The 20,510-nt window shown below is 37.8% G+C and overlaps 4 protein-coding genes across 4 annotated transcripts; 2 read left to right on the forward strand and 2 right to left on the reverse strand.

Moving 5' to 3' along the window:
* The first annotated feature begins 2,822 nt into the window (after positions 1-2,822).
* Positions 2,823-4,764, forward strand: LOC140770265 (dof zinc finger protein DOF3.6-like). The gene is made up of 2 exons (XM_073111361.1): positions 2,823-3,435; positions 3,632-4,764. Exons 1-2 carry the CDS (start codon positions 3,382-3,384, stop codon positions 4,409-4,411), a joined length of 834 nt encoding a protein of 277 aa, XP_072967462.1. The 5' UTR covers positions 2,823-3,381; the 3' UTR covers positions 4,412-4,764.
* A 5,167-nt stretch (positions 4,765-9,931) lies between these two features.
* Positions 9,932-11,596, reverse strand: LOC140770688 (large ribosomal subunit protein eL36x-like). The gene is made up of 4 exons (XM_073111939.1): positions 11,480-11,596; positions 11,240-11,359; positions 10,389-10,588; positions 9,932-10,236 (listed from the first exon to the last, which is right to left on the reverse strand). The coding sequence occupies exons 2-4, from the start codon at positions 11,339-11,341 to the stop codon at positions 10,206-10,208; spliced, it is 333 nt and encodes a 110-aa protein (XP_072968040.1). The 5' UTR covers positions 11,342-11,359; positions 11,480-11,596; the 3' UTR covers positions 9,932-10,205.
* Positions 11,597-13,432: 1,836 nt separating this feature from the next.
* Positions 13,433-17,853, forward strand: LOC140770985 (uncharacterized). Its single transcript, XM_073112330.1, has 4 exons — positions 13,433-13,912; positions 14,356-14,438; positions 14,949-16,800; positions 17,095-17,853. Exons 1-4 carry the CDS (start codon positions 13,750-13,752, stop codon positions 17,790-17,792), a joined length of 2,796 nt encoding a protein of 931 aa, XP_072968431.1. The 5' UTR covers positions 13,433-13,749; the 3' UTR covers positions 17,793-17,853.
* Positions 17,854-18,028: 175 nt separating this feature from the next.
* LOC140770516 (pentatricopeptide repeat-containing protein At4g21065-like) lies at positions 18,029-20,427 on the reverse strand. Its single transcript, XM_073111737.1, has one exon. The coding sequence runs from the start codon at positions 20,107-20,109 to the stop codon at positions 18,253-18,255; it is 1,857 nt and encodes a 618-aa protein (XP_072967838.1). The 5' UTR covers positions 20,110-20,427; the 3' UTR covers positions 18,029-18,252.
* Between the last annotated feature and the right edge of the window lie 83 nt (positions 20,428-20,510).

Here is a 20,510-nt window from a genome sequence, read left to right on the forward strand (position 1 = left end):
CGGTAAATTTGAGCCCTCTGGCATCCCTCTTGCTCCAAGGGATGTTCCTCAGATCCACTGTCTGCTTTGACATTGATGCAAATGGTATCTTGAACATCTCCGCTGAGGACAAACTACTGGCTAGAAGCATAAAAGTACTATCACCAATGACAAGGGCAAGTTTGAGCAAGGAGTAGATAAAGAAGATGGTCCAGGAAGCCGACAAGTAGTCCAAGGATAAGGACTACAAGGAGAATGTTGAGATGAAGAATGCCCTAGAGAATTATTCTTACAACTTGAGCATTACTAGTAAGGATGACAAGATCTCATCCAAGTTAGATGCTGCTGAAAAGAAGTATATTGATGATGTGATTGAGCAAGCAATCTAGTGGTTGGATGGCAACCAACTAAACAGTGGGAGATGAGTTTGAAGGCAAGATGAAGTAATTGGAGAGCATATGCAATCCCATCATTGTCAAAATGTACCAGAGTGCAGGTGCCGACATCAGCGGTGAAATGGATGATGATCCATCTGCAGGCAGTAGCTATGCTGGCTCCAAGATTGAGGAGATTGATTAAGCAAGTGTTTCCGTTAGCAAGGATATATTATTGTCTCCAGGTGCTTAATAGCTCCTATTTTTGGATATTATGCATGCGATAGATACCTTGACTTCTTTTGTATGGATGGTTCTTTGTTATAGGCCATGTACTATGATGGACGAACCTATTATTCTTATTCATGCTAATGAATTAGAAGCAAGGTTGCCATTGCAACGATTATTTTGTTTTCCGTAACTTCATCCTGAATTGAGATTCATTGGTGCAATTTTATGAGAAATTGCAACTTAAACTGCTCTCTGCTCTCCAGTAACAGATGAGTGTCTTTTGCATGCATGTGATATATTTTGTTCATAGATGTTGAATTATTAAAGGTGTGCTTTTGACGGCTTTGATGATTAGGATGGTAAATATAGGCGATAAATCTTGCTGTCATTTCCCATTGACCTGAACTTCTTATATGAAGAATCTAAAGCAACCTTGCGAACGTTTATCTTCTCTATTATATCACAATAAGTAGTGAATATTCTCGTGGCAATATCTTGTAAACAAATTAGCATTCCTTTTCCTGGAAAGACCCAGGAAAGGAAAGGGAATACTTATTTGACCAACCTGCCTACATATTCCTTGAAGTGCTTTGCTTTGCAGGTCCTAACTACCCAAATGCTTTAGGAATTCAGCTATGGTGATGGGGATGGTGACTCATTTGACACAGACGTCCACAATTTGATGTAGCTTTCAATGAGCACTTCGAAATTAGGAGTTATAGTTAATTCTAAGTATCTAACTACCACGGCAAATATTTGAGAATTATATTATAAACATCTTACATTTTACTTTTGCTATTTTTTACTGAATATTTATTATTTGACCTATACATTTTGCTTTTAATGCCTTAGAATATCCTCAGTTAACTTTTAGCTAACAACAAACAACTAATGGAATAAAAAATGTTTTTACTTTTAAGGGTTTTTTTTATTACATAATTGTCACTAAAATTGCCATTATATTCTTTAAAATATTATAGTAAACACTGAAAACTTTTGAGTCTTTTAGAATCGATAGTTATTAACATATTCGTAACAGATGATTATTAAAATTAAATAGCTTTTTTTTGCTTAAAGTTTAGAGTGTAAAAATATCTATTAACAACTTTTTCCTTGTATAAATAAATTTATTTATCCTTGTATTATCATATTGGGTAAAATATTATATAGCTTTTGGACAATTTTAAATAATTTATATAAGGGAAAGATGGTCTTTTTTGAATTTAAGTTCAGTTTTAATTATAATTAATTAGATTAACTAACAAAATATTAATATTTTTAAAATAGCACAATGATTTTTTATGACAATTATGATATTTTGAAGAATGCATTGGTAATTATGATATTTTTGAAAGTTTTTTAATGGAAATTATTTTAAAATCCCTACTTTTAGAAATAAAAATTTAAAATACCTAAAACACCTGTCAGTTAATCTTAAAATTTCACTCCCCTTATACTTTACCTTTACTTTAAAAAACTTGCTCAAGAATATCATGATTATTGTACATATATAGTTAATTTAACCCATCTATACGATAGCTGTCTTTAAAGAAAATTAACATCATAGTGTTTCTGAGGTATTAAAAGCCAAATTTTAACTTATAACAAACCAAAAGTTTGAAGTTGGATTTTATGTTTGTACTAAGTATTCTAAATTTTATGATGATCTCTTAGTTATATAATTCAGAACAAGCTGTAAAGTTATCCTATCATAAATATATGAAGGCATGAATTCCTAATACAAAATAAAGGTATATACATATATATTTAGGAGGTCATGAAGTATCTACTTATGTCCCAAATAATATAAAAAGTTAAAACCAAAGTTAATATAGCTCAGTAATTATAGCTCGGTGGTCGGATCTTATCATCTTAATAAGAAAGTTAACGTGTTTATTCCTCATGTAGAAATTGGGATTGATATATAGTTATTTTTTCATCAGAGTATTATATGTGCATAGTGTGAGTTCATCGTGGGTTATTTTTTGAAAGGGTTAGTTAAATTATTCAATTTATATATCAAACAAATTAGCACATTTGTCTAGCGTATAACTTTTGACCTCCGGATCAATAAGAAATAGGAAAAAAGAAAAAAAAAATTGAAAGAAGACATGGACAGTGAAAAGAGCTAGAAAGAAGTTAATGGATCACATACACAGGTTTCACACAGTCCATTTCATGCAAAACAAATCATTCACAGAAAAAGAAAAAGATCACACACTTGAACCAGACAGACAGAGGGAGAGCGAGACTAGACTATTCCACACCACTAAAACATGAGTAGGACCAATCTTTCCCTTTCTTTCTTTATGTACATATATATGAGGATATATGTCTAGCCTTCTTCATATGAGGTAGATCATGCTCAATTAGGGTTTCCATGGCCTCTCTTCCCTTTTTCTCCTTGCAACTTTTGCCATGCATGACCAGCTAGCCACTAACCCTCTCCCTCAATTACACTGCTCTCTCCTCAATTCTCTCTCTCTCTCTCTCTCTCTCTCTCTCTCTCTCTCTCTCTCTCTCTCTCTCTCTCTCTCTCTCTCTCTCTCGGCAACAGCAGCACTTTGAGAACCCTTAGAGGCTAAGGAATTGCCCAACTCTTCAACCCAACCCTACCATTAAAATACCATAAAGACATAAAGTGAGCAAATGAAATAAACCCTGTCTTCTTTACCTCTTCATCCATCTACCTTTCTTTCCTTCTCTCATAGCAGCTGATCAAGAATAGTCAGATAAGCTCACCAAGAAGAAGAAGAAGAAGAAGAAGAAGAAGAAGAAGAAGAGGAAAGTGCCTGCCATGGTTTTTTCCTCAGTTCCAGCTTATTTTGATCCACCAAACAGCTGGAGCCAGGTAAGTTTCTTCTTCTTCTTGATCATCAAAAAGTTTTAAATAACTCAAAAAGAGAAAATATTCTCACACTTTACTTTCTCTTGTTTTTGTTTTTTTACTTTTCCTATCCATTCTTGAATATTTATATATATACCATACTATTTGTTTTAGTACTGATCTCGGCCTCTATTTTGTGATGGATTAATACTATATATAGCAACAAGCGGTACATGATCATCCCCCAGGTGCTAGTAGCGGCGGCGGAGAAGCCGCCAGGCCGGGCTCGATGTCGGACCGGGCCCGGCTCACGAAGATCGTCCCCCAGCCGCCGGCGGCTGAGCCGGCCCTCAAGTGCCCGCGGTGCGAGTCGACAAACACCAAGTTCTGCTACTTTAACAACTACTCCCTCTCCCAGCCCCGCCACTTCTGCAAGACCTGCCGCCGCTACTGGACCCGCGGCGGCTCCCTCCGCAACGTCCCAGTCGGCGGCGGCTGCCGCCGCAACGGCAAGCGCACCAAGTCCACCTCCGGATCCTCCTCAAAACCAGCCGCTCGCCAGCCTGGCACGTCGACAGCTGGCGGCAGCGGGGGCGGCGCGAATCTAGTACTCCCTACCCATCATCAATTGCCGCTCATGAACTCCTTGCACCCTTTGAATGATTACAGCAGCAGTGCTTCTAATCTTCACCTAGGCTTTCCCGGGCTCGAGCACGGCGGGAGTAGCTCTGGCGGCGCCGGGCTCGAGCACTGGAGTAGGGCGGCGCAACAAATGAATAATTTCCCTTTTCTAGGAAGGATGGAGCCGTCGCCGGCGGCCTTACCGGTGCCCGGACTAGTCATGCACGCGGCGGCAAAGGAGGAGGACAACTTGGAGCAGATGAATTTACCTGGCAATGATCAGTACATGTACTACTGGGGAGGTGGACATGGAAGTGGGTGGACTACACCTGATCAGATCTCCGGATTCAACTCCTTATCATCTGGGAATTTCCTGTGAATCAATTTGAGAAGTACTTTAGTCACTACTACAATGGTAAGGTTAATTAAAAATTAGCAATCTTTTGTTTCCGATATAAATTAAGATGGTAAGTAATCAATTAGCTTCTTCTTGCATGCATGTTCTTGAGATTGGTTTTGTTTAATCATCATGTGTGTTTCTTTCCTTTCTAGTTAATTAGTTGACACCCACCTCTGACTACAAGGAGATAGCTGTTGTTGTTATATATCGCAACGAACAAGCTAGCTATAGTATGATGATGGATGTATCTTAATGATAATGAGACTTTTGTTAGATCTCCATTAATTGCTTTCTAGAACAATGGCAATGATGACAATGGAACATTACAGTTATTTGTACTCATGAATGGGTTTCAAAGTAGTACTGTTCTGAGTGTAGGGTTGTTTCCTAGGTTATCTTCCCCATGCACTGATTCCCACTGGAAACTTTCTTCTTGGTTTGTGATCAATGAGATCAACGTTCGTTCCTACGTTGGAGGCTGGGAAACATTCATACCGATATAAGCCATAAAAGTAACAATATATATACATATATATATGTATATATATTTCCTTAGTCATTGTTGTACTAAAAAAAGAGGTTATCCTTTCACTTGTCTCGAGGCTATCTTTAGACTTCCAAAGTTTATATTCTGCCATTGACTGTTGAATGATAGTTTCAAGTTGGGTTGCTTTGATAAGATCTATATGATCAAGTGATACATGACTGTCTTCTTTCATTCAGTATATGGATAAATTAAATAGCGCTTAGATATCGTAGTTCAGTAATCGAATTTTATCATACTATATAATAAAGGCGATTTATCTACAGATATAGATATTTGATATTTGATGTATTTTTGAGTATTATATATGTATATGGTTATATTGTTTGAAACATGACTTGTTTTTAAAAAGAGTTAATTTAGTTGTCTAATTTATATATCAAAAAAGCTCATAATCTATTAAAATAATTTAGTTTATTAAATAATATTTATTGTATTAAAATTTATTCATTAAGTAGCAAAACATTTTCTACTCTCTAGAGAAAGAGGATTAAATCGCTTCTTATCTTCTTATTTCTCACCTCACAATACGCGATAAAACTTTATATTTTTCCCTTTTATGGCGCAGAAACAGCGAAAATATATATACATATATAATGCATGCAATACGATTCTTGAATATTTCACAAATGCAGTGACCCAAGAACAAACTCAAAAGAGCACAGGATGTGAGAGACAAAGAGACAATTACTTTATATGGGCAGATGCTGTTTAGATTTGGTTTGATTTATGCCTCAATCAGATGTAACCTTTTTGTTTATCTTTCCTAAGTGTTCTCTTAGACTCAAGGATTCAAATATTCATTTTGACTATCTGACGACTAGAGAGATCAATCGGTGGTAGCTAGTCTGGTATATAGAGATGGTTGGCTTATATTGAAGCGGCCATGAATTCCAATGGGTGGAATTTATTCCACAACGAAGATTCAACGATCTAGGTTTTAAGGTTTAAGATTTATAAGTTTAGTAGAGATTCTCTCTCTTTATATATAGAAAGATTTCACAAGTTTTTATTTTTTCTTATCAAATTAAAGAAAGAAAAAAGAGAACCATAACATTCATGTATCCTTAAAAGAGATTTAGGCATTCGATGTGTGTCGACACATTCGTAACGATGATCATTTTGATTGCATTTGAAATAAAATGTAGAGAGATAATAGAACATACGATTGATGTATTTATACGTATTTAAATTTATATTATAGTAAGTCAGTCTACACAGAATCCCAAATCCACCTGAAAGAGATATTAAAGCCATATATTCATAGTAGGAGACATGCATTGGAAGTAGCAAAGATATAAAAAAAAAAAGGCAGAAGGGAACAGGGAGAAGGAGAAGGAGAGGAGGTGAAATCTCCAGAAAATCCTTGCAGGGAATCTGGTTTCTCGTCTGCTTTCGCCAAGTCCAATGCAAAGTCTTCCGCTGGAGAGGGAATAAAGCAAACCAACCCCCCGTATGCAGCATACTAAGAGCATTGGAAAAACAAATATAGAGAGAAGAGAAGAAGAGAAAGATAGATAGATAGATAGATAGATAGATAGATGGAGATCTTGCAGTAGAGCAGATGACACGAAGGTGTACTGGATGGGAGATAGTTGCAGTAGAGCAGATGACACGAACGAGTACTGGATGGTACTTCCAAACCTGACTGCATGAAGTTCGTGGCAGCCTGCCAAAATTGGATCAAATTAGTAGAAAATATATTTGGCAAAAGTTTTGAGGGTTTAGTGAAACAAAAAAAAAAGTTTTAAGGTGAGATCTAGAGAGAGAGAGAGAGAGAGGGAGAGAGAGAGAGAGAAGCTAGAGAAGGGGGAGGCAGGCAGCTTTAACTTTTAGAATGGGTCCTAATAGAAGAGAGATTGAGTGTGGTATAGTTGGGTCCTCCTCCAACTCATAGTAGTAACAGCTGAAACAAAAGAAAGGAAAAGCTAAAGGAAGGGACTGCAGATTCCATACTTGGCTCACGTTGCCTCACATGATCATCTCAATCATGCCCATTATCCTCTGTCATCATCCATTTACTCCTTAGATTCCAAGTTGATGTGCCATGCACACCTTCATAATTAATCTGACATGCATCTCTATGCTTAACTCTCTCTCTCTCTCTCTCTTTCTCTCCTTTTTAATACAAAAGCAGCTCTAGCAACACTCATACTGCTGCTAGGCTAACTAATACCAATGCTATATAGCTAATTTTAGGTCCAAAATTAAGGCAATTCTTCCTACAATTAATTGGAGTCCACAAGCCCAAAAATGAGAATTATATAAAAAGAAAAGACACAACATTTATGTGAAATTTTTTTGTCAAGATAACCACGAATCCATCGACTAAGCGAATACAAAATCCGTGCATGCACTCACTCTCAAAACTCCCCTTCAAAACCAAATGCTGCAGCCTGCAGTACCTTTCCTTCTTGTTCCCTCTTTTATAATCTTCTTTCAATGTCACAACTAATGTTTCAAACCAAACCATTGGTAATAAAAGGATTGGCAAAGAAGTATTAATTAATAATCACACATTTCCAGGTATCCCCAGACGTAGTACACCACAAGACAACAGCTGAAGGGATTCCATGAAGCTGTCCTTCCAAACTATCAGAGCGGTAAATCTTTCTTGTCCTGCTTCTGATCAAGCTTATGTTCTCCAGCAACTTCTGGACTCTTACTCTTGTCTCTTGGGGAGCAAAAATTCCATGCTGTGAAGATATGTACTTGTTATCCAGGTACAACAGCATCCTTCGTACATAGATTTGCACCAATTTACTACAAACAGTTCAACTCTACACGTGCAGAAATGGCGAAAGAAAAAAAAAAAAGAATTTAAAGAAGACAGAAAGAAGTTATTACCAGTATTAACATATGCCTTAGATACGAATTTATGTTTAATCTACTCACTGTTTTATGAATTCAGAGGAGTAAAACACTAGAGATTAGTCCTTTTCTTTTCTGTTCGTTTGAGATTTTTTTTTTCTTTCTTCACTTTGAGTCCTTCTAGAATCTTATCAGGCTTTTTAAGTATTGGATGGGATTAAGGCTTGGATGCTGTCCTCTACCTGTCCCTATTGATTTGGATTGTGGAATCTTTGGTGTCTGATTGATTGCAAAGTGGTTTCCACATTGATTTTGGTCTTTGATGAGGCCCTTTTAACAGAGATGCCAACGTGGGAGCTTTCATGGTTTCAATTTTGTCAGTGATGGTTTGTTGTTACTTGCGTCATGAATCACTAATTGCAGCAAAAATTTCACCTTTCCTTCCATTTAGTTGCTGGGACAAAAGGGATGGTTTTTAGGATAAACCATCCTTTTGTTTCAAAACAACATAAAAATAATGAAACTAAAAACTGGGATAAGAAAAATAAGATGGGGGATAAGAACTTTACTCTCTAAAACCCTTTATCTGACTACTTAAGGTGATGTATTTTGTCACATTTTGAAGATTCAATCCAATATTGTGATGGCTTTTCTGATACTATATGTATTGTATGAATTATGATGAATTTAGTCAAATTATTTTTGGGGCACTAGTAAGACAGTATAATAGTTTTCTATATGCAAAATAAAATTAATTACAACTATCTACTTATATCAAACTAAGAAAAGCAATTAGTTTTCTATATTTCTTATCCTAACTGCCACAACTAAACATTATCCAGACACTAAAAAACAAAGATAATACCATCCCTTATCCAATGATGAGTTTATATTCATTCTAATTTTTAATTTGTCCTTATCCTACAATCAAAAGGTTATATAATCTATTGGCTTCTGGAGGAAATTATTGCAAACTATTATATAAATAAGTAGTTCATAAGGTCTTCAAAGCATTTTTCTATTACAAATGTCTGCATGAGAAATAAGAACACAAACTAGTAGTATGGATATATCACACATCACATCATACTACAACTTTGGAAAATTTGTATTTAATATCCTGGCTTTTCACTTAAATTTATGATTTACAAATCTCCGCATAACAAATAAAAAGACAAACAAGTAGTAGTAGTTTGGACCATAGAGATATCACATCATACTACAACTTTGGGCTAACACCCTAAATTTTCGCTTATCTATCAAATCAAACTCATATTTTATTAAATATTTGTAGAAAAGATTCAGGCAGATGACAAAAGAAAAAAGAAAGAAAATCTCTTCAACTATAAACTATTCCTTTTTTTTAAATGCCTTAAATACCTCTATTAACCTTTAGGATTTGATGGAACTTTAGTTTCTTTAGTAGTCGAAATCTTAAAGTAAAAGGAGCAAGGCCAAGCAAGACAAAAATATGAAAGTCAATTCTTCTTCTCCTCGAGCCTCCTCCTCCACATTCTATTCTCCTCTTGCTTCTCTTGTCGTCCACCCAAAAATGCACCATTTTATCTTGGATTGAGTAAGCAAATTTCCCTACAACTTTACAAGTGGAAAAAGAGAAAAAGATACCTCCAATTTGGTAGGTTAAGGAAATTAAGTAGCTCAAAAGCTTCCATATTTGACTCCCGACAAATATAGATTACCTTCACCAGTGAATTGAACCGGTCCAGAGTACCATGAAATAGACCTTGTCCTCAAGAAATGGTCTAAGAAGAATCATCTTACACAATCTCATTGACAATTATTTCTCAATCAAAACACCTTGTGCATTGTACAGGCTTTGAAGGAAAGCAAATGCATACACCAAAATATGACTAAAAAAAGGCCAATTTCCCAATGCCTACATGAATCAGGATAGAAAAGATGAGATTAAGGATAAGGACTTAACATCCACCTTGATTAAAAGCATATGTCAACGATATCAACAAGGAAAATAACACACTTCTCATTGGATCTACAAGCAGTATAAAATCCTTGAGTTGCTTAAGCTCCATTGATCAATAAGGATAAATAATTACATTCCAGATCACAGTCGCTATTCACCAGGCACTTAGTTTGAATGAAACAGTAATTGCTAGAAGCCCAAAAGAACCGAATATCAGACCTCTTTTGCTAACCCAACAAGCTGTAGCACCAGAAATTATCCTGGACAAATTTGCTGGAAAAAGTATTCAATACAAGCAAAAATCATAATAGTCGTTGAAAGCCACATATAATTAGCGGCAGGCACTTACAAAGATGAAATTTTTGAGAAAATTTTTCAATGAAAAACTAGTAAATATCTAAAACAAGTTCAAACTATCAAAATTCTGCAGTCAGGTTCCATCATGCCGAGGGAACTTCTCAACCACCTGCAGAGTTTCATTTCTTCTTCTCAGAGACTCCAGCAGATCTGTAAAGAGGACAAACAATATATATAGATGACCATAAGCAACTCTTACATAATTGTTGATGTATCATCGACATGAAAAAGAATTCATAAACAATTGCATTAAAATGAATATGCTCTAAGAATATCATACGACAAGAAGAACAGTGAGTTACCTCATCTTCCTGAGAACATTAGCCATCTCCTCACGCTTCTTCTTTGCTCGCTTATGTGTACCAAGCTTTCTCTTTGCTACCTTCAGTGCACGCTTGTCCTTTCCAACTTTCAAAAGCTCAGTGATACGCTTCTCATAGGGTGCAAATCCAGCAACTTCCCTGATGAGGTTCCTCACAAAATGCACCCTCTTGCTAGTTTTCTGAAATATAACATTTCACAATCCCCATCAAAATTTAGACCAACCAAACAGAATAACTTAACAGCACTAGGTTCACTGGAAAGACATAGCATTACAGGAGAAATATCATGATCTCTTCCAGTAAGCATAAGATTGGTCCTTGACATATGAAGAACCAAATGATGTGGTTGTTTAACAATCATCCAGTAGTCATTGGTGGGTTCTCAGACTCCTAAAATATTGCTTCTAAGAAGACGCATGGCGTAAAGATTCTGGCCTAAGCACCTCATCTATTATAGCAGACTATGAAGAAAAAATATACAAAAAGTTAACTTTGAAGCAAAATGTCGTTAATCTCCATGTCTAATCCAGCTTAATAGAAGATTATATGATACCATCGACAGTGATCCCAACAAATAATGAACAAAATGAGGAAGATACTGTTGTAAATATGCCAAAAATCATGTCCTAAAGGATGAAACTCTAGATACTAAAGATCCAATTTTTTTGTTTACAGAATAACTTTCCAGTGCCCTAAATGCAATCTATCATAATACACTAGCAAATAAACTAATTTAATCCGCTCTGCTCATCAAAACAATGCAAGAAGCGTAACAGAATACCAAACAAAAAGAAGACTCATTTCCAGTAAAAGGAGTGTTCTAATCTTACCCCTTTTCTGCTGGAAGGGCGAGGAGGAAGCTCCCGCTTAGTAACGATGTGCCCTTTGTTGAGCCCAACGAATAGCCCAGTGTTCGGCTGCGAAGGAGCCATCGCGATCCGCCAGGAACTCTAAATTCACAAGTAAAAAAAAAACAAATAAAATCATAACAAGTAGCAAGTAAATGCTTCAAGGGAGCAGATCTACGACTTCCCTTCATCATGATCGAGATCGGGAGATCCGCTTCTTACCTCAAACTCGCTAACGGCGGGAACCCAAACCCTAACACTAGGAGCCGATTTTGCCAAAAACCCTACAGATATTGTGGGAGAGCATTTAATAAAATGAAGAGGCACCCCGGATCTCAAAGGCTACGTGTCGCATATCGGACTCTACCTGACCGATATATAAATGGGCCGAGCCTAGAAATCCAATAGTGATTGAGTCTGGATAAGAGGTTATCATCCGGCGGGTCGATCAAGCTTAAATATTTAATTATAGTCATTCTAAAATATTATAGCTCGTTATCACCCGTGGCTAGAGAGATATCTGGCTCTAACCGAGTATAATGATCATATTGTACAAAATATTATTAGCCAAGTGTAATGGCCCAATGATCAAGTCTAGCTAGGACACGAAAATTTGCATCAACAAATCCTTAAATTTGTATCTCTAATTTAGAGTAGGTTATTTGAGGAGTAAGAATATAGAGTAATTAGATTTTTTTTCTTCTTAATCTCAAAGGTAGATAGGATCTTAAATTAATAATAAGATTGAGATTCTATTCACATCTTTTCTGAAAATTACATATCGATCGGTGAGACCTGCAAATTCTTTTACAGTGATTTCTAGGTATGATTTCGGAGACTATCGATCTCTTAATCTCTCTCCCTTAAAATTGCGCAATAACTAGCCTCTAGGGTTGGGGAGCCCATCGATCCCCTCGTAGTAATCTCTCAATTCTACACGTTGGATAAAAATCATCTGAGCAAGAGTAAAGTTGCTATCTCTAAGCTGCTCACTCATTCACTAATGTGAGCCGTGAGGTTCAAGTCATGTATAAAAGAATTAATGAACGAATGCTTGGACATTGCTCCTCTTACGAGAGGATAGGCTAGTCGTGAAATAGAAATATTGCACTAACAATATTGCCCTTGTCAAAAAGATCGCTAACTATGCATGCCTACTCAGCGGGAAGGTGACAGACATCTTGGTTGGATGCTTCGTGCCATAGTGGTTACTTTTATTTTGGCTAAGCCTCTCTTCGTTGATAATTGTGAAGTTACTCTGTAGGGTTAAGTCACGAGGTTACTAACAACCATGCAATCACTCAATCACCAAAATCGACAAAGTGGATAAGTTAGCTATATACGTGAGATTAATGCAGTTAACATGGATAATGAGCTTCGTAACTCAAGAATCTCTTTCCTTATTTTGGATCGTAAAATGTGGATGTCTACATCTCCCTTGTTTAATTTAGTCGGCTAAACAACCAAGCTGAGTCTAGTCATTTAGCCCCATGTTTATTTCAAGAATAACTTTTCTGTTTTCTGGAATAATATCTAATTCTAGAATAACAAACACTACTCATCAAATTATATTTTATACCACACCAACCTAATTACTAATTTACCATTAAAATTTATCCTATCAATCTACTTTACATCAAATCAAAAGATATTTATAATAATTTTATAAAAAATAAAAGATATTTTTCATATTTTTTTTCCTTCACTTTATATCGTATAAAAAATAATTATTACATTCTTATTTAACGATACAAGAGAACGTAAGAATAATTAATTATAGAATAAAGACCCTATTTTAGAGATAACAAAGAAGGCTATTTATTCTAGAATTAATCTTATTCCAAAAGTAAATTAAGATTAACTATGTAGAGAATGAAGTGATTCACCTTTTAGTGCTTCACTTTCTTTTTAAATGACATGTATGCAAACCTTTTCTATTAAAAAAAAAAAACTATATATTTTAAGCTCAATTTTGACTAAATTAAATAAAATTGATTCTTATATATCCACGGTCGTTTTACTTGAACACTATTAATTAGGCGATGTGGTACTAAAGGATTGTATTACTCCCTATTTCGGTTGCAGCAGTTGATAGGTATAAGGCGGGAAAAGCGGGATATAAAACACCGCTAGGATTTATGAATAGAAAAAAGAAGAAGAAGGGAACACAAACGAACGAAATAGAAAGGCAAATAGAGATGGGTAAATTTGAGGGTGAAAAGGAGAGGTGGAGCATAATCCTCTCCTCTGGGAGAAGGTAAAACAAAAGAAAAGAAATCTCCCTTCTTGCCTTCCCAATCTTTAGAGAATAGCCATTTGGTTTATTTGTTAGTATTTTCTGGGATTTGGAGGATTGCGTGGTTCTTTGATTTGGTATTGCCTGCTCTTCCGTTGGTTCGTATTGGATGATATGGTATAGCACATCAGGTGTTCTCCTAATTGCCATATAGAGGACAGCTGGTTGCATGTTCTTTTAGCTTTTTGTGTCACAAATGGGGGAGAGTTCGCGATCCGAGAGGTCTGAATTGCCGTTCGAGAAGCACCATCCTGGGTGCATGGAGAGCCTGTTTCACTTCCTTGCCTTGCATCATCATCATCATCGAGTGAGGAAGATGCTCGCGTACCGTAAACACGTAGATGGAACTCGAGATGGAAGTAAGGATCTTTTCTGCTTCTCTTAGTCCATTTGCAAGTGATTGGTATAATCTCCTGGTTCTTCTCAATGAATGTTGGCCGTCTTTTGTTGTATATGGTTAGAAAATATTTGTAAGATGTAATATTGTGAAAGAACCAAGAAAAGAGGATAATGTTCATATGAAGAGAAGTGCTTTAGGAGACCTACTTCAACCCAGATAACCTGGGTTTGTTGGTCCATAATTAGAACCAAACAAATTCAGCATTTAGATATTTGCAATTAGATAGAAAGCGACTGGGATCTGAAATGATTCAGCAAGAAAAATCTCTTACTCTGTTGCAGCATGAACACATTCTGAACATTTGACTGTTTGATGCAGATCTTTTCTAGTATTAGTTCGTTCACTGGTGTATCATATGCTTATTATTGTGCCTATCATGTTTATCACATTTCTCTTCTCTAGGACCGAAGGTGATGGGGACGAATTACAGTGTTCCTTCAACCAGGGAAGCACCTTGCTGTTCAGAAAAAGATGCAAACTTCCTAGTGAGTTAGATAACCTTTCCCCTCTCTTTTAGTTGCAAAGAATGTGTTTTTTATTCTGATATTAGCTAGATTTATACTTATGGCTTTCTTTATGACAACATTTTTCAGTTAAATTTGATGTAATTAACCTTCTGCAATTCCTTACTGAGAAAATCATGGGAAAAATAATATAGCCTTCAGTAATTTCTTTTTTGCAATGTAGAGGCATGTTGCACGATCATGAAAGGATTCTAAGTAAAAGAAGTAACATCTTCTGCAGAAGAATCATCCTAATGGATTTTCTTTTGAGCAGACTACTATTTGCTCCTCATTATATGTGGCACAGCTTACGATATTTCATTGGTTGATTCTTGTAATTGGGCTTGGGCTAGCAATACATGTGTTTTAGGATCTCTTTGGCTTTAGATCTTTTTAGCTCATCATTGTATCAGTACTTCATTTCTCATTTCTTTGTAACTTTGGAGTTGGTTTGTATTGGTTATAAACATATATTATATGATGCTTTTCTAGACGAAAGATAAAGGAAATGCTTCGAGCAGAAGTCTCGTATCCAAAAGAAGATCTAGGGAGAAGGATAAAAGAAGAAAGATGTCTCCATTAGCATCCCAGTTGCTTCGAACAATTTCCATTCATCATTCAGAATCTAACTATTATGTTCTTCATGACAAACCAACTTCTGGTCATGAGATTCCATCTGAGATCACTTCACATGAGGCAGATGCTTCATCCAGCTACCAACAACCAATGGCCGAGACTCTTCCCCAAGGGCGATGTGAAATGTGCGGAAGCATTAACACCATAAGAGACATGGATAATGATCAGATTGATAAGCTTGGTAGTCAGTTAGAGGAGAAACAATCAATTCTCCAGGAGAAGTTAAATGAAGCAAAGGGAGGCTCAGTAAAGCAGAAAGGAAACTCTCCAACCGAAAAAGGAAGCAATGTTTCAGTCTACCAGTCACAGGAGTTCATGGATTTGATAGGACTGTTCAGAGAAAACCGAGATTTATTTATGAAAATTCTTCAAGAACCATCTTTTGTGTTAGCAAGTCCACATGAACAACAGGCCTCCAGTGAACAAACTGAATTATTGGAATATGGAGCAATTCCTGGATCAGGATTGCCAGGACATAGTAATGCATCGCATGACCAAGATGTGAACTTCCAAGTACAGAAAATAGTTTCACCTCCTATAACCAAGGACAATGGTGAAAAGGATATCGAATCAATGTCAGGCAAAGAGGTCAATATTCTTAAACCAGAAGTTGCTGCAATTCACAGTAGTGAGATAGATAGCAATATTGAGCACATACCTGGTTCTCCACATGAATCAAGAAAAGGAAGCAATCTTAGAACTGAAGAAAAGGGCATGGACTCGATTTCAGGCAAAGAGGTCAATATTCTCAAACCAGAAATTGCAGCAATTGACAGAAGTGTGACAGAAAGCAATATTGGGCACTTACCTGATTCTCCAAGTGAATCAAGAAAACTAAGCAATGTTCGAACTGTTTCAGATCATTTTAAAGTCATCAAACGAAAGATAAAAGATGTCATAAAGGAGAAAAAAAAGGAACATACTCGAATCTCTAAGGATGGAATTCTTCATAAAATCCCATATGGGCATAAGGTGACTGAAGTGGCAAACAACTTACATGTTCTGCCTAAGGGACGAGCATTTGATAGAATTCACAAATACAACTTGAGAATTAAATATGGGAGAGAAGGGCCTGCTTTATCAAACAGTAAGGAGGTGCTGAGCATGATGAGGAGATCTTCCTCTCATACTGAATCCTTAGGTAGGTACTCCAATTTGTTTGAGTCTAATTCAAGAAAGGTCTCCAGAAGGTTTTCTGCGATTTTAAATTCCATGGAAGAAGGTACCACTTCACAGGATAAAAGTTCACCAAAAGCTTTTACAAGACTATTTTCTCTTCCTGAACTTAAGTCACACTCTTTAAGCAGTAACAACCAAAATGATGTTTCTCTTGCTTCTAAATCAGTGAAGATAATGTCGGACCTGGAATTAGATGATGCAGCATCTGGCCACTTTATTTCCAATGAGTTTGAATCATTAGATACTCCTGTATGTGCAGATAGAAGTATGATATCGGAGACACTGGTAGAACAGACTATGGAAGAAAATTCAAGTGAAACAGTTTATGAAGGTTTAGGACAGCTGGTATCACTGGAAGAAAACAATCGGCATGGAATGTTCAGTATTTCAGATGATTTAATGGCAGAAGATGGTCTACATGGTTTTGGGCATGCGGAAGTCAGTGAGGTTCCTACAAGTTCAAGCCCAATCTCCACTCCGGCAATCATTCAAGAGGACCAGATGAGTTCTGCAAAGCATTCCATCTCAGGTCAAGTATCTAAAATCAGAAATAGATGTCTCTACTATGAAAAGCCTGCGCTTACATTGTCTAAATTTCTTAAAAACTCTTTAGTCAATATGTAGGTAAATTTCTCTCATCTGACCACCTCCTTCTCTCTCTCTCTCTAAATTGATTGGATGCTAAATCTACGGAATTACTTCATTAATGTTCGAGGGAGGAAGACAATCAACCAAGAGCAAATATAACTGAACATGCGTGCTCTGAGATTCCAGGTCTTTCACTCATGACAACAACTGTTTGTCCTTTTACCTAATTTGTCAGGTCCAGAGCTGAAATTTGAGCAAATACATTCAGAGGAGCTTGAATTGTCAATCATGCAAAGGAGACATTTGGGTCTGGATTGTACCCACAATAAGTTAGAAGATATGGAGGTGGAGCTAGATGATATCAAACACTGGCACGTTCACGTGGATGAGAAGGATGAAGCTGAATTCCAGTATGTGAAGGATATATTGACTAAAGCGGGATTCAGTGGCAAAGAGTTTCTTGGAGAATGGTTTTCACCTGATCAGCCGGTGGATCCATTACTTTTCGGAAAAACAGAAGGCTCATCACTTGATTTTAATATTTCTGGTGATGAGCCTGGCTCGACTCGGAATCATTTGCTTCTGTTTGATCTAATCAACGAAGTGCTGCTAGAGATATATGATGATTCTTTCGTCTCCTGCCCCTGGTTCTTATGTTCTGATTCTCGTATTCGGCCGATGCCCGTTGGCTATCATGTCCTTGAAGAGGTCTGGGCAAACATCAGTCACTATCTCAGCTCTCAACTGCAGCTGGATCAAACTGTGGAGAATGTTGTGGCACGAGATCTCATGAAGATTGATGGATGGATGAACCTCCAATACGATTCCGAATATGTGGCCTCGAAGCTGGAAGATCTGGTATTAGATGATCTTCTTGACGATGTTATTGTTCAGTTACGGGACATAGTAACATCTCAGTACATCTGTACCTAGTTGCTTCCATGCAGTGTGCATACAACTCATCATTCTTTTGTCATCCTGTCATAAGCAAACTCAGTAGAACAATTCACTGATTTGTAAATTTAGTTCAACGAGCTCTTTAAAACTAATTACTTCAGTAGCAGTGTCATGAATAAAAGTTACTTTACTGAGCCTGAAGGAAAAGAATTTTAAAATATACGAAAGATAATAAAAAGTAAACATAGCAAACTAAATGTTGCAAATGAAAGATAAATATTTGCTTGAGATCACTTGCAATCCTAAATACAAATTTAATTCAGAACTCTATCAAATGAATTCCTTGCAAGGTGCTCCTTTGTGGGAGTTTACAGAATCTATTAGCTGAAAATTTTACATGGATGGGTGCTACACTAGGCATCATGCAGTTCCTTGTAGAGTCAGTAGTGGACAGAATCTTGTTCCTCAGAAACTAAGACCTAGCTCTTCATTTCTATCACCAAAAATCTTTGCAAGAGCACACCCCATTCTTGAAACAGTGAAACCGACTCCGATCCCTTACCATGATCTCCCTATCATACACAGTGGAAATAAATTTCATTGCAGAGTGGCAATCTGCACACACTCGCAAGTTTTTGACAACCCGAATCTGCATCCCTGGCGGAGTCCTCAACAATGCAAAAGCAACAGCCAACTTCTCGCTATGCCAGTGGAGTGCATCCTCCTTATCCTCTTCATCAATGTCAATCAACACCTCCGATGTTGTGGGAACATACCCTGCTCGCTTCAACTTTCTCCCAATCTCCTCAACCATCTCATAGATCTCTTTATACTGAGAATGTGAATCATCGCCAGCAATGAACTCATAAATCTCGCCGTCAAGCTCTACTAGACTGCATCCAGGAACCTTCCTTATCCCCCGCTTGCTCATTGCTTTCCTTATCTCCCACTTTCTTTCCCACCTTCGTGTTAATGCGTAAACATTGGATAACATAACATAGTTTGACTCATGCATCGGCTCCTTAGTGAGTAGGTCCTTAGTGATCCTCTCGCCAAGCTCCAACCTGCCATGAACGCGACAAGCACCGACAAGCGTCCTCCATATCACTGTGTTTGGCTCAATAGGCATCATTTGGACGAAGTCCAATGCCCGTTCAACCATCCCTGCTCGACTGAACATATCCACCATGCAGCCATAGTGCTCAATCTTGGGTTCAATTCTATAGTCCCTTCTCATTGAATCAAAATAGCTGCACCCCTCATCGACCAAGCCTGAATGGCTACACGCAGTGAGCACACCAATAAAGGCAACATCATCAGGAGCTATATCCGCATCCTTCATTGCCTCAAACACCCTAACTGCCTCTTTCCCTCGGCTGTGCATTGCAAGCCCATCAATAACTGCCGTCCATGACACAATGCTCCTCTCCTTCATCTGCTCGAAGAGAGCCACTGCACCATCAACATCCCCACACTTGGCCAACGCATCGATTAGTGCATTGCACAAAGGCACAGCCTTCGGAATATTTTCCCTCTCCACATAAAACCCAAGCCATCTAGCCAGCTCAAGGGCGCCCAAGTCGGAGCAGGCTGACAGCACCGTGATAACAGTCACCTCATCTGGTGGCACCCCACATACCTGCATCTGCCGAAAGAGGGCCACAGCTTCGTTAGACATTCCCGCCCGAATATACCCGCCAATCATAGCACTCCACGTGACTGGGCTCGTCTTGGGCATTCTATCAAATATCTTCCGGGCAAATTCCAAACCACCAAAACTAGCATTTAAAGCGGAGTACATATGGATGAGGGTGTTCTGGACATACGAATCACCACCCAATCCGAACTTGACGGCTGAGGCATGGACCTGGGGCCCGACGACGATGCAGTCGGGCGCCCCAGCACAGGCCTTGAGGAGGAAAGGGAAGGTGAATTTATTCGGAAAAATGCGATTTTGGAGCATGCGGGAGTAGAAAGAGACGGCGTGAAGCCGGTCTTCGGGGCGGGGGGAGAGGGCGTGGGAGCGGATGAGGGTGTTGAAGAGGAAGGCATCGAAGAGGTGGGCGGAAGAGGAGGCATCGGAGAGTTCGAGGAGGGAGACGGCGGCGGGGAGAGCGCCGAGGGCGGAGGAGGTGGACGTGAACTTGGTGAGGACGAGAGGGTTGGATTGGAGGCCAGATTTGAGGAGGTGTGCTAGGGTTTGGAGGAGTTTAGGGAGAGAGGTGGAGGATAGAAGAAGGGAGAGGCAGTTCTGCTCTGCTGCTCTACTTCCAGATCTTATAGTTACGGGATTGGAAGGAGGGAGGAATAAGGAGGGGGTTTTTGAAAGAGGCGAGGAGGGAAACGCCACCATGCTCAGTTGAGTCAAATTGGGGGGTAAGAAAAAGAACTGGGGCTAGAACGCTAGGTTTGTTTCTCCTGGGGGTTAATTACATTTGGAAACTCTTGTTCTTAATCAAATAGATCCTTTCAATTATTTTATTTTCACACTTAGATCTCTCTCTACTATCTAATATCTCTCTCTCACTCACTCACTCACTCACTCACTCACTCACTCTAAATAGATTAAAATATGAAATAAATATCTCTCACTCTAAATAGACTAAAATATCAAATAACTATTTTACCTTCAACAATATTTAGGTGGTATTATATAGCTCATGAAGTTAATGTGCCAAAGAGAAAAAAAAGTTTATATAGTAGCTTATCCGTGATCATCCAGAAATTATCCGTGATCATCCAGAAAAAAAATTA

The sequence above is a fragment of the Typha angustifolia genome, chromosome 11 (assembly GCF_048772165.1).
Source record: "Typha angustifolia cultivar Huaian chromosome 11, ASM4877216v1, whole genome shotgun sequence".
Taxonomy (NCBI): Eukaryota; Viridiplantae; Streptophyta; class Magnoliopsida; order Poales; family Typhaceae; genus Typha; species Typha angustifolia.